This window comes from Pseudorca crassidens, chromosome 16, assembly GCF_039906515.1.
Source record: "Pseudorca crassidens isolate mPseCra1 chromosome 16, mPseCra1.hap1, whole genome shotgun sequence".
NCBI classification, from domain to species: Eukaryota; Metazoa; Chordata; class Mammalia; order Artiodactyla; family Delphinidae; genus Pseudorca; species Pseudorca crassidens.
Window position 1 is genome coordinate 73002969 of NC_090311.1, and position 13482 is coordinate 73016450.

Here is a 13482-nt window from a genome sequence, read left to right on the forward strand (position 1 = left end):
GAAAAGCAGATTTTTAAAAAACATAATAATTAATTTTATTTTTTTAAATCAAGTAAAAATTTGATAACTGATTAGTGAGTAGTTGTGCATTGGAGAGAGGGAAGACTTACAGGTAAAATGCACCAAAAGGAAGACCCCGTCAAGTTCTTCTACTTACCTTTTTAACAAAAATTTAATTTTCTGAATAGGTAATACTTTCTCACATATTCAAAAAATATAAAAGGTTACACATTAAAAAGACTCCTTCCCACCCCATCTGCCAGCTCCAGTTCTGAGGTCTCCCACTCTAAGCAGGTGTAACTATTGCTATGAATGTTTTAGGTGTCCCTTTGGAGTTTCTATATGAAGCATATACAAGAAAGCATCAATACACATTCTTAATTTGCCCCTTTTGAAAAAACGTAGCAGGCTACATAATTATGTATCCATTTTTCACTTTGCATATTCTAGATAGCTTTTTATATCAAGACATAGAGTGCTTCTCAATTTTTTTATCTTTAAAATTTATGCTTTGATAGCACCATGGTATTCCTTTATTAGTAATTTACAACATTGATAGTAACCTCAAATCAACTAGTTTGATAGCTTAAATAACATTTAGTGTGCCTGACTCTGTGCCAGGGACATTTACATAAGATAATTAAAAATCCTCATTCTGCATATTAAGAATTTGCACATTAAGAATCTAAGGTTCAGAGATTCCATAATTTTCCAAATTAAAAAGTGTGTAATTCTTGAAGCCAGTTATCTGAACTCATGACCTCTGTTTTCAAGGCCAATATTAATTGGCAGTATGCTTAGAAATCTGAATTGACCAAGCCATTCTCTTCAGCAGTTGCTTTGTATGATTATGTTCATTATTGACTTCCCATGTTGTTGGACTGACTGGTTAGTTCAAGCTCTCAGACTTGTTCCACATATACTTTCTCCCTCAGTGAGGGGCTGGGGAGGCTTAGACACAGGGAAAGTTTGGCAAGACCTGAGTCCCTAAAGCTAAAGAGTAATAGAGTCTCATCACTCACTGTCCAGAGAGGAGAATGTCAGTCTTACCTCCCTCTCAAGGAGAGAGCTTGTTTATGGTGACGGTTCGACTGATTTTTATGTTTCCGTGGTTTACTGTGAAAGAATACATGGGACCAGTGCCATGGGGAGAACGGATAACAAGCATGGTGGTAAAAGCACTTAAGCTGTGGCAGTTTTTTCCCCAGACAACTTTCTGACCAGGGCCTAGAAAGAAATAACTCTTGGGCTGACCACTCAGCAGCAGTTCTGTTTGGAAAGCCAGCTTGTTTGGGGGGTACTATTCCAGATCTTGATAATTCGAGTAACCTACTGGATAGGGGGCCAGGAGTTTTTCATGACGGAATTGTCAAGCTATCAACAAAGTATATCAAATTTTGTTCTATGAACAGTCCCTTCTTGCTCAACCTCCTTTAAGTTACATTTCTTCTGATGCCATATAAAATGGAGGAGCAGGAAGTAGGGATAATTAGCTTTGGGGTTTACCTCCTTATATTTATCTTTAAAATCTGACAACCCATTCATGCGCTGGATATCTCTCTCTGGCTCTTTCAGGTTATTCAAGACAGTCGTTGTTTTCTCCATTTAAATAAAAATCATGTTAGATACTGCTAACATACCATAGTCAGCCACCAATATGCAGAATTAGGGAGGGAGGATGCACTTCAGAAACAGAGCCATTGAATTAAGAGGAGAGAATGGTCTGATTCTTAGTAGAAAGTGGCCGAGGAACAGCAAAGTCTAATGTATTTCTGCCCCTTAGATTTGAGGTACCTATCCTGCAGAGCCTACGTCTTGACTCATTTTCCACCATGAAGATTGACATTGCAGGCCTCATAATAGCTGGTGTCCATAGGCCCCTGAGTAGAAGACAGCTCCTGGCACATAATCTCACCACTAACCCTTCTTCTTCAGGCAGCATGCCTTCCTGTGCACATATATTTGAGGATAAGCACTTATGGCATTGAAGTCCTGTACTTACGGCCATTGAACCCTCACATCTGTCTTTGGGGATTACTTTAATAATGATCCTAAAAGTAAAATCATAGAATCATGAGAGTGAAAGATGAGTGCCATACATTGTACGTGTACCCCGACTTTTATCTAGCATCTGTGGAAGGAACTTTTCTATAATGGCATTCATCATTCTAACTTGCTTTTTGGTCACTCTTTTTCTAAGACTAAATTTAGCTTTTCTAGAATCCAGAAAATATAGTAAAAATAAATAAAACCAAAAAAATCAAACTGTAATAGAGATGCCAATAATAGTTAAATGCATCATTTTCTGAAGAGCTTTCTATGGAATATAAGTCCCAATAAGATACTGAATAAAAAACATTATTTCAGTATTTTCTGAACTTAGAGATTTATTTTTCTTTGTCACCTATTAAAATCCCATGGAATATATGAAATAATTTTTTATTTTCTGTGTAAAAATGTGTCATGACTAAGAAAATGTTTAAGGAATGATTGAGCTAGAAAATGAAAGGCTCTTGGGGTTACTTAACCAATACTTAAAATGCTCTACAGAGAGAGGTGGTCTTTCTACTGAAAGAAAAGACCTCTAAAAATTATACTACTTTTGCATATAAAGCTGGGTTGTTAGATGGGTAGTAGGAAAGGGGATACATTGGGTACTGTGAGAACTTGAAGAAATATGTGATATAATTTATTTGGGCAGACAAAACTGAAACACAGAAAACAGTTAAGGCCCAGACAGTGAGACACAGAGAAGTTCAGAGAAAAGGAAGATCAATATGGGCCAGACACTTAGGTTGCTTCCATCTCCTGGCTATTGTAAATAGAGCTGCAATGAACATTTTGGTACACGACTCTTTTTGAATTATGGTTTTCTCAGGGTATATGCCCAGTAGTGGGATTGCTGGGTCGTATAGTAGTTCTATTTGTAGTTTTTTAAGGAACCTCCATACTGTTCTCCATAGTGGCTATATCAATTTACATTCCCACCAGCAGTGCAAGTGTTCCCTTTTCTCCACACCCTCTCCAGCATTTATTGTTTGTAGATTTTTTGATGATGGCCATTCTGACTGGTGTGAGATGATACCTCATTGTAGTTTTGATTTGCATTTCTCTAATGATTAATGATGTTGAGCATTCTTTCATGTGTTTGTTGGCAATCTGGATATGTTCTTTGGAGAAATGTCTATTTAGGTCTTCTGCTCATTTTTGGATTGGGTTGTTTGTTTTTTTGTTATTGAGCTGCATGACCTGCCTGTAAATTTTGGAGATTAATCCTTTGTCAGTTGCTTCATTTGCAAATATTTTCTCCCATTCTGAGAGTTGTCTTTTGGTCTTGTTTATGGTTTCCTTTGCTGTGAAAAAGCTTTGAAGTTTCATTAGGTCCCATTTGTTTATTTTTGTTTTTATCTCCATTTCTCTAGGAGGTGGGTCAAAAAGGATCTTGCTGTGATTTATGGCATAGAGTGTCCTGCCTGTGTTTTCCTCTAAGAGTTTGATAGTTTCTGGCCTTACATTTAGGTCTTTAATCCATTTTGAGCTTATTTTTGTGTATGGTGTTAGGGAGTGATCTAATCTCATACTTTTACATGTAGCTGTCCAGTTTTCCCAGCACCACTTATTGAAGAGGCTGTCTTTTCTCCACTGTATATTCCTGCCTCCTTTATCAAAGATAAGGTGACCATATGTGCGTGGGTTTATCTCTGGGCTTTCTATCCTGTTAAATTGATCTGTATTTGTTTTTGTGCCAGTACCATACTGTCTTGATTACTGTAGCTTTGTAAACAAAATTGAGTTATTTGTAGTGAGGTGGATGGACCTAGAGTCTGTCATACAGAGTGAAGTAAGTCAGAAAGAGAAAAACAAATACCATATGCTAACACATATATATGGAATCTAAGAAAAAAAATAGGTCATGAAGAACCTAGGGGGTAAGACGGGAATAAAGACACAGACCTACACAGAGAATGGACTTGAGGATACGGGGAGGGGAAAGGGTAAGCTGTGACAAAGTGAGAGAGTGGCATGGACATATATACACTAACAAAAGTAAAATAGATAGCTAGTGGGAAGCAGCCGCATAGCACAGGGAGATCAGCTCGGTGCTTTGTGACCACCTAGAGGGGTGGGATAGGGAGAGTGGGAGGGAGGGAGACAGAAGAGGGAAGAGATATGGGAACATATGTATACGTATAACTGATTCACTTTGTCATAAAGCAGAAATTAACACACCATTGTAAAGCAATTATACTCCAATAAAGATGTTAAAAAAAAAAAAAAGGGCCAGAATGTTTCTCAACTGGGATGGGGGTAAGGTAGCATGAGAATAACTAGAAAGCTTAAAAAATACACCTGCTTGAGTCATTTTCTTTTCCTTCAGATTCTCAGAGGGGATCTGGAAGGAAGAGTCAGATAGGACACTTGGGCAATTATGCTATGTGCTATTTCTACCATTTCCTTCCCACTACCTGCTGAGTGAGAACCATTGGACTAGAATGAAAAGGAGGTTGTTTGTGGTAAATATGTAGAAAACTTAATGCAGGACACACATCAGGGAGGAAAATGAAGGCAAGCAGAGGAGTTTGGTCATTTTGGCTGGAGAGGTAGATAGGTTGGGATAGGTAGGTAGGTAGATGATTAATAGATAAGTAGGAAACTGTTTAAAATTTTATGTACTTTGTGACATGTTAAAAATGGTGCTTAGGGATGAGTCAAAGAGCAGCAGGGTAATAGAATACATCAGTAAACAAGAGGTTATGAAGTTTTTTGGTTGGAAGGAACTTTTTAACTCCAACTTCAACTCCAACTCTACCTATACAACTTGTTGTATAGGTAGGAAACTGAGAATTCAGAGAGGTTAACTGTTTTATCCAAAATATTTAGTTTATGTCAGATTTATCCAGTAAGCTAGCATATAATCCAAGTATGTAGTGATGAAGACCTGGACAAGGCTGGTGTCTGTAGATATGAAAGATCTTGAAAGTCCGATAAAATACATGTTTCAGAAGAAAAATCAATAGCTCTTGGATCACCCATTGGTTTTTTAAGAATGAGGAAGTAATTAAAAAACAGGGTCCTTACCATTTAAACATTGAGGAGTCCTTCAGTAAGCTTTAAAAACGTATTTCTAAACTTGGACCTATCATTTAAGAAACTTTCCTAGAAGAAAATTGGCATGTGCTTCACACGGTGTCTTAAAAATGACTTACCTTTTTAAGATTACTGTTGCATTTTAGTATTGTAATCCCTTAGAGGCTTCAAAACTTTTTTTTTTTTTGGCCTGCTAAAAACATTGATGTGTTTTCATTCTTGTTCGAGAAAGGAACAATAATTATTCATGTTTTCCAGGTAACTAAGCAAGACAAGAACCTCATAAAGCCTCTTTATGACAGATACAGAATTATCAAGCAAATCTTGTCCACGCCTTCCCTTATTCCAACAATTGTAAGTCGGGATGTTTGCATTAACTAGAAATCTGTCCTTGTGCTTTGTATTGATGTTTAGTTAGGGAGGCAGCACCATGAGAGTTATAAAGGAGCCTTCTTTGCAAGATATGCTGCTAACAAGGCCAGTTGTTTTTTCACAAAGTAGAAACGTGGTCTCCCTCAACTCTAGTACTATACTTAACAGTGGCTGATAATTAAAACTATTGTGAAACAGGAATAGATAGCAATTCTATCTTTGAAGCCAGTTATTACACTTGCTTTCATTGCTTGGGTGAGGAGAACAACTGATGGATTTTAGTTTGGCATTACCTAATTTACAACAACACAGCTAGACAGAACAGAGCTGTTCTAGTCTATGTGTTGTTAATTCTTCTCCTTTAATAATAAAATTGATAGTATGTTCCTTGATATAATGCAGCATTTGTTTTTGGTACCATTTTACCATCTCTGTGCAAGATATAAGTAGATTTATTTCAATAGAAAATATGAATACTGAAACTGAGTTAGACTACTTTTAATAAAGAATGATTTATGGGAATACAGAACTTGAAAAGCACCACACATCCTACTCCATCAATATTAGAACAGTCACTTGCTCAAGATATCAATATTAAAAGAAATATTAACAAATTCAAATTTAAGTATACTTTAGTACATTTATATTTTCACAACTCTAAAGACAAAGACAATAGTGATTCATACTCTTTGAAATTTTCCAATTAAGGAAGCATAATTTAAAATGGGGTATGATTTTCAGATTTCCTTGCAAGAAAATCTTTTGGTTGTGATAAGCATTACCTGAACAGGTTAAGCAGTAACTCGATTTTGTTTTGGCCTTCATAGAGCTCTTCCCTGAATTTGTCAATTATCTGAGTATTCTCTGTATCTGAAAGTGGCCCACACCAGGACCTGATTTGGGGTATTACTGGATGACAAAAGAAGTCTATGGTCCATCTCATCCTAACCCATATAACTGTTAAAAGCTGGGGCCCAGAAGGCCTGGGTGAAAGGGAAGAATTACTAGGCAATGCAGCCCAGATCGGAACATATCCTAGACGTCTGTGCCTGCTTTGGCCCAGCAGAGAGATCTGAACTTGGTGAGCATTTTAGCCCAGGATGGGTGCTTCTTTGCTCATTAACTTCTGCAAGTTTTTGATGCAACTGAGCAAGAGTTCCTCTTGGTTGCTTTCTTCTTGATTCCCAGTAGGCACAGGGATCATCTACTGTTTTCATTGTGTTTATTTATGGTTCCCCTTCCTGGTTTTGCCTCCTGAAGAGGCACTTAGCATTTTGTAACTTTATTTAATTCTTCCTATGATAAGCAGGAGGAAGAAGACTCTGATGAAGACTGTCCACAGGGAAGCCAACAACTTTCTTTGCCAAACCCAGCATCCCACCTTCCTATTGGCGACCACCTCACCTACTCTAATGAGACTGAGCCTGTTAGGCTCCTGCTACCAGATGAAAAGAAAGAAATCAAACAACCAGCTCTCTCCATGTCCAATTTACATGAGGCCACCATGTGAGTGTGACTCCTCAGTGTGGAGTCTCCTTTAACTCCTTCTGGTCTGGGGGACATTATATGTTCGTACACACAAAATGCAGAAGAGCTAGTACACGCTCTAAAAAATGCTATCCAGCAGAAAGCATAATCTGGTTATCCTTTTAACAGGAAAATTGAGACGACAAAGCCATGAGGAACCAAGGCTCCCAATAAGGTCCCAAGGATGTCATAAATGCTAATGGTCCATTTGCTACACTTGCACATCTTTTCAGCAGGGTCTGGCACCAATCTAATGCTTGGCAGTGTGTAAAGCAGAGCTGGCCTTTGAAAATGCTGGACCAAAAGGAATTGGGATCCTGTGCTGGGTCAGCAGTTGTCAGGGCCTTTATCTTAGTCTATTCTATTTAGATAAAATGGTTTCTCCAGACTGGGACTTAAGTAAATGAGCTGACATTTTTCTCCTCATGGCCACTCAGTCAGGAGCCATTTGGATTTTCATTAGTAGTAGTATTGTTGTTATTATCATTATTCAGTAGCTGACACTCCTCTTGATCATTTGGCCTTCTTTGGTTTGTATATTACAGGCCAGATCATGAGATTTTCTTTAACATGTATAATAGTGTGGTGAGTATATGCCCCAAGATAGGGATGGAGTCCCCATAAATATGAGGCAAGACCAAGCACTAGGTTGCAAGCTGAGATTTTAGTGTGCATATATCAGCTGGTACCCCAGTTTCAGCCCAGAGAAGAGTGACCTGTTTGGAAGCAGAACATCAATCCTTCCTTCTTCCCTCCCCTTCCTCCTCTTTCCCTCCCTCCCTGGCTCCCTCTCTCCTTTTCTTCTTCCCTCCTTTTCTTCTCTTTCTTTCTTGGTTGGTTGGCTGGCTGGCTGGCTGTTCTAAAGCAGCTGTTCTTAACTTCTTGGGGGGTGTTGGACTTTTTTGAAAGCAATGGAATTTTTTACTTTTTAGAAAATGCCCATATATCATTTCAGGGAGTTCACAAACTTTCTGGAACCAGACACAAGTTCCCCAGATAAAAATTCCTGCTCTGAAGTATATGACTTTTCTCTCTTGTCTTAGAATGAAGTGAGTAGAATCTGTGACATAAGTATAGCTTTCTCTGGGTCTTTGTTTCATTCCTAAGGGTTTTGCCATTCCCTCTATACTTTAGGTTAAGGGTAGAATTTTCTTTCACATCTCTCCCTTTTGTGCCTCTTATGTTTAGTCTATCACCAAATACTGATGAGTATTCCTCCAAAATGTCTGTCTCTCCCCCATGTATTCATGTGGCCTTTACCCTCACCACTTATTATAATGGACTCAGTCTGCTTGCCTCCTGTCTGCCCTTTCCATTTTCCTAGGACATTATTTTCATCAAGTAATGTTCTCAGTGATGTGCTCCCCTATGGTCACGCTCTACATGTGTCATATTTATTCAAAAGACACACTTCTAGGCAGAACACTTCTGTATCATAATATGCTTTTGCTAAATCGGTAACTCTGCTCATGATGAGCTCTCAGTTATGCCAGAGCGTATATATTTTACCTGATACAGGCCTGTACTTCTTGACCATCTCCGAGAAACTAGGGCTGACAAGAAGAGACTTCGGAAAGCCTTAAGAGAATTTGAGGAACAGTTTTTTAAACAAACAGGAAGGTAAGTGTGGGCAGAGATATTTTTTAAGCTAATATTTCCTAGAGAACTGCTGTTAAGAGTGAGCTGTAATTTTTTCAGGAACAGTGACTTTATATAAGACATAAATAATTTCCAAAGTGACTTAGACCCAGGATTTGTCTAATGCAACATTTGGGTAGTATCATTATTGGGTATGTTTTATGGGAGGCTGTAACTATCAAGTATGAGACAGCAAAGCTTTAAAAAATAAAAGATGAACTCCCCAAATCCCTAACTTTGCATAATAAATCTCATTACAATTGAATGTACCTAAACCTTTAAAAAAAACTATAATATTTAATGTTTCATCCCATATAACTTCTTTGTTCTTGGTTACTTAGTTCTACAGGTTACTCCCTACTTTATTAAATAATTCTTCATTTGCTTTAAATATATTCTTTAAGCTTCAGGATCTGCCCTTAATTATTTTATTTCAGGATTTGGTCAAGAGTTCATTCCTATTCTTTCTATCCCTTAAATAAATGTTTAGCTATATCCTCTCTTTTTCTGTGTCAACCCAGTCTCACTATGCACTCCATTAGTTTCTTCTAAATTTTGGTGTATTGTGAACAAAATTATATATTTGCATATATATAAAATCATGAGAAAAGGATTATTAATCTAGTTCTGGAAGAGACAGAGACAAGCCAATTAGCTATCCTGAGCCTGTTTCCACAGTTGGAAGAGGAAATACTTAGAGTTCCTGGGATAACTTTGGGAAGCTATAGTTGTCGTGTGGAACGTCAGTCTTTAAAAAAATTTTAAAGGGTGTAACTTTGCCAAAGTCACGGAGTTATTAGGGTGGCAGAGGTAGGAGTCTGTGATACACTGGCTCCTCAGTATTCTTCTCCATCTAGGTATCTGCCTTTCTTGAATCGCTTTGATTTCAGCAGCCTGAGGGCTGCCCTGCTGGAGAAGAGACTGTTTTCTAAAAGCATCCTGAAAGTTTGGTCTACTCACCTCTTAGTCAGTAACTTTCTATTTCAGTCCTCCAGGGCTGTTCACTAGGACTGGACCTCTCAAACATTTTGCATTTAGCAAGTACAGATGTAACCCACCTAGTTTTCTAGTGGAATCTTCAAGTTGACTGTTATAAGTCCAAGTTACTTACCTTTCTGCTGATGTTATCTAGTGAGAAATGTTACACAGTTGTTAAATTTAGAATATAAAACATAATTTGTTTTCTTTTTCCATTTCCATTTTTTCCTTTACAAAATTTCCATACAACTTTTACATTTTTTTTAACCTATCTGAACCCAGAAATTTAAAGAGTTTGAGAACTTCCCAGTATGTTAACTAGTCCTGCCAAATGGGTCTGCAATGGAACTTGGCATGCCTTTCATATACAGGGAAGTTAGTTATGTTATGTGTATGGCATTCTAATGCACCAGTGAGTCCTAAACTCACTTCAGATATGCCTAATACTTGATTGAGGTTATATGCCCTCTTGTGGTAATACACTTAAACTAAATGCAGAAGTAGTGCTATATTACAAGTAAAATCAAATGGTTGAATGGCTAGGAAATATGGATCTTGTTTTCCTAAAATATTTCATTGGGAAGGGTTAACTGTACATAGCTAAAATAACCAGGCAAATGGATTACTAAAAATTTTAAGGTACTATAAGTGTTCTTGGTAATATTCATCATGTGAGAAGCATAATTATCTAGATATGACATTAACAGTTATGAGCCAGGAACTGTGCTAAACACTTCAGTATGTTTTATATAATGAGAAAACTGCTTAAGGAAATACTTAGCAAAAATTTTCACTCTAGCCAATGAACTCTTGTTTATTAGCTAAAATGGAGTATGAAGGACCAGGGACGATTGCATAATAGCTTATACTATTTCCCTATAAATTAGAACATTTCTTCACTTAGATATGTTAACACAAATTAAGGTGGTATTTAGACACCCAGTTGATAAGTTTGGCTCAGAATACTGAAGGGAGGCAAAGCAATTATGTTAAATAATTGAGACAGCATTTAAGAGGAACCGTGTCCAAAGATTTGTGTGCTGTTCTGAGTTCTGAACTAGAAATTTCAGGGCAGTATATGTAGTGTTAAAACATAAGTAGGTAACTGCATTCATAGGGAATCTTTATAGATTAGCTGTTCTTTTATTTGGAAGTAATATAAATGTATCTTTATCAGTACTGGGAAAAGAGAAGGGGTGTAGGTAAAATATTAAGTGTTTTCAGCCATACTAATACTGGAGAGTATCTGTATTTATATTCAGTGGCAATTGTGGTGACCTCACCTGTGTACCCACCCCTTGTATTTCAAAGTCATGGTTGGAAATATTTTAAAAGCAGTTGGCCATCTTTATTAACAAAGGAGGAAAGACCCTTCTGAGATCCTGAAGTAACTACTTTCCTTTAGAAAACATATCCTGGCGATGTATTTTTCTGGGAAGGCAATGGTTTTAACTCCAGATGCTATCCAATTATTCTTCAAAATTAAGTGTCAAGAACATCTGGTAGTTAGAAGTCATATGTATAAAAATATGTGCATCATATGCCTAGTCTTAGTACAAATAGTGTGCAAAGAGGACCACTGAAATTTAGACTCAAATTCCTTAAAAAAACTTCTCAGTGATTCTTCTACTATACATTAGCAGAGTTAGGTATTATAATTACAGGAAAACTTAGAAATATTTCATGTTTGTAAGGTTAACTACTTAGTTTCTTCTCCTATTACCATAAATTTATAAGTTATTTCTGTTAATGTAATTTCTGTTGTATCTTTAAGTTAATATTTTAAAATGCAACTATCACTGTAAGGGCTGAACATTCTGCACAGGCATGGATCATGGGAGAATGACTAGATAAGAATGCCTTGAGGGTTCTGGTTTTTATTTCCCTCGGAACTTTTCACTTGCCCCAACGTTATATGTTTATGCGCTGGATATATTTGCAAAACACTTAAAATATTTAACTTCTCAGAGTACTGTTACATTGAAACCTAGTAACATGTGGAAGAGGGAGTGAATGAAGGTAAAAGGGAAGGGAAAAAAAGACATGATGAAAAAATCAAGTGGAAACTGCTACCCTGTACTTTTCTCATGTAAGAGTTAGAAAAGGATTTTTAATGACTTGGTTCATTATTAACTAATGGACGATATTTTCTTTTTTGCAGAAGTCCACAAAAGGAAGATAGGATACCAATGGCAGATGAGTACTACGAATACAAGCATATAAAAGCCAAACTGAGACTATTAGAGGTCCTCATCAGCAAGCAAGATGTGGCCAAAACTATTTGAGGTTCAGGAAATGTTTGTGATCACTTTGACCCAAGATAAGTCAAGTTTATTTTCCTCTGCCGTTCTTGCTAAGTAGTTATGACAAATGAAAATTGAAGCACTTTAGTGTATTAGCTGTTTTTAAGAATGGATGGCAAGTGTAATTATAAATGAGTAGAAGGGATTAAAAAGGGAAGAGATACAACAAGGAACAGTATAATTGGAAAATAAAATTCAGTCTTCTCCAGGCCAGGGAGAAAATGCACAGTCAATATAATTATTTCAGAAAACATCTATTTTATCAAATCTAAATAACACAAAGCATCTACCTGTTAAATGGGCTACTGGTTAAGAAAGTCTACTTAGTGTCCAAAGATTGCTTATATTGACATATGGAAAAGAGCATAATTTTAAAAAATCAGTAAGAGGAAGAAAAGAAACTTTATTTTATGTAGGAAGGAATACAGCTAGTAAGAATGTAATTTATTTGAAACTTCTAATAGATTTTTAAGTGATAAAAAAAAATCTACTACCTTGTTCCTTAAATCTGCTAAGCTTTCAGCACCCTAAAATATACGAGAATGTGTCACTGATAATTTTTTATTTCTATATAAAAATAGCACATTATTTTATCTGTTACTTAAAATTTTACATTTCTGATTACCAAAGTTCATTCTGATAGCATGTACTTTGTGAATTATCTTTGTCTATATAACAGATGTTTATATTAAAATAAAATATTATATTAAAATTTGAAAATAGGTATTTTGGATAGATGTCTGTAGTATATAATCTAATGTGATCATAGTTATGATTGCTAATCTTTGTTTACTATAAGATTATATAACTATTTTTCCATTGGAAATTTTTTTTTTAATGTTCCAAGGTCTATACTTTACTTTGTGAAGTCAAAAAACTTTCCCATGAACTATATAGTTGTTCTCCATTCTGTATAAAATGAAAGGTTTAGAAATTGTTGCTATGACACCTTGGGAAAGAAGCCAGGATATTTTATTTGCTTCATCCACTTTAGCGTGTGCAGTTTTGTACTAAACCAATCATCACCTGTTTATTACTTTTGCTTTTGTAAAACTAAGTAAGAGGTCTACATTTTCTCTTGTACCAACCATGTTTATATTTCTCTTTTCTGTAATGTTTAAGCATGGTGTTGAACACATTCACACTTTCACATAGTTTGGATGGGAAGAATATTGACTATTTCTGAAGCAGACTATTTCAGAGGCTTGTTGTTTTCTCTGTATTTACCTGATATTTTATAAATCAGAATAATGTCCTTCATAAATTTGTTTAATTAAAGTCATCTACTTGTAACAGAACAGATACACAACTATTTGAGGTTTACAAACTACATCTTTGATAAGGGAAATGGTTTCGTGACATGTATACAATTGCTATTAAAATGTAACTCTATATATTCTATAAGATTGTAAATATTTTATACAATACAAATAAAATATTTTTCTATTATATTTATTATGTTGAAACACAGTAGTTGTTTCCTGTTAGCTAATATAAATAACATAAATAACACTGTCAAACAACAAGTTGGAAGTGCTGACAATTCTAGGCTTCAAGATTTAATTCATGCTGCAAT

The 13482-nt window shown here is 36.1% G+C and overlaps 1 protein-coding gene across 9 annotated transcripts in view; it reads left to right on the forward strand.

Annotated features, from left to right (window-relative positions):
* The window catches only part of FAM13C (family with sequence similarity 13 member C), a 136714-nt gene extending 123357 nt beyond the window's left edge, over window positions 1-13357 (forward strand). For 7 of the 9 annotated variants that reach the window (XM_067710932.1, XM_067710927.1, XM_067710931.1 and 4 more), the window contains 4 exons: window positions 5347-5442; window positions 6767-6966; window positions 8506-8607; window positions 11765-13357. In XM_067710932.1, coding sequence (XP_067567033.1) covers window positions 5347-5442; window positions 6767-6966; window positions 8506-8607; window positions 11765-11888 — 522 coding nt within the window. In that variant the 3' untranslated portion in view covers window positions 11889-13357. The remainder of the gene's footprint in view (window positions 1-5346; window positions 5443-6766; window positions 6967-8505; window positions 8608-11764) is intronic. The other 2 variants (XM_067710925.1, XM_067710926.1) reach the window with 2 other exon arrangements.
* The last annotated feature ends 125 nt before the right edge of the window (window positions 13358-13482 follow it).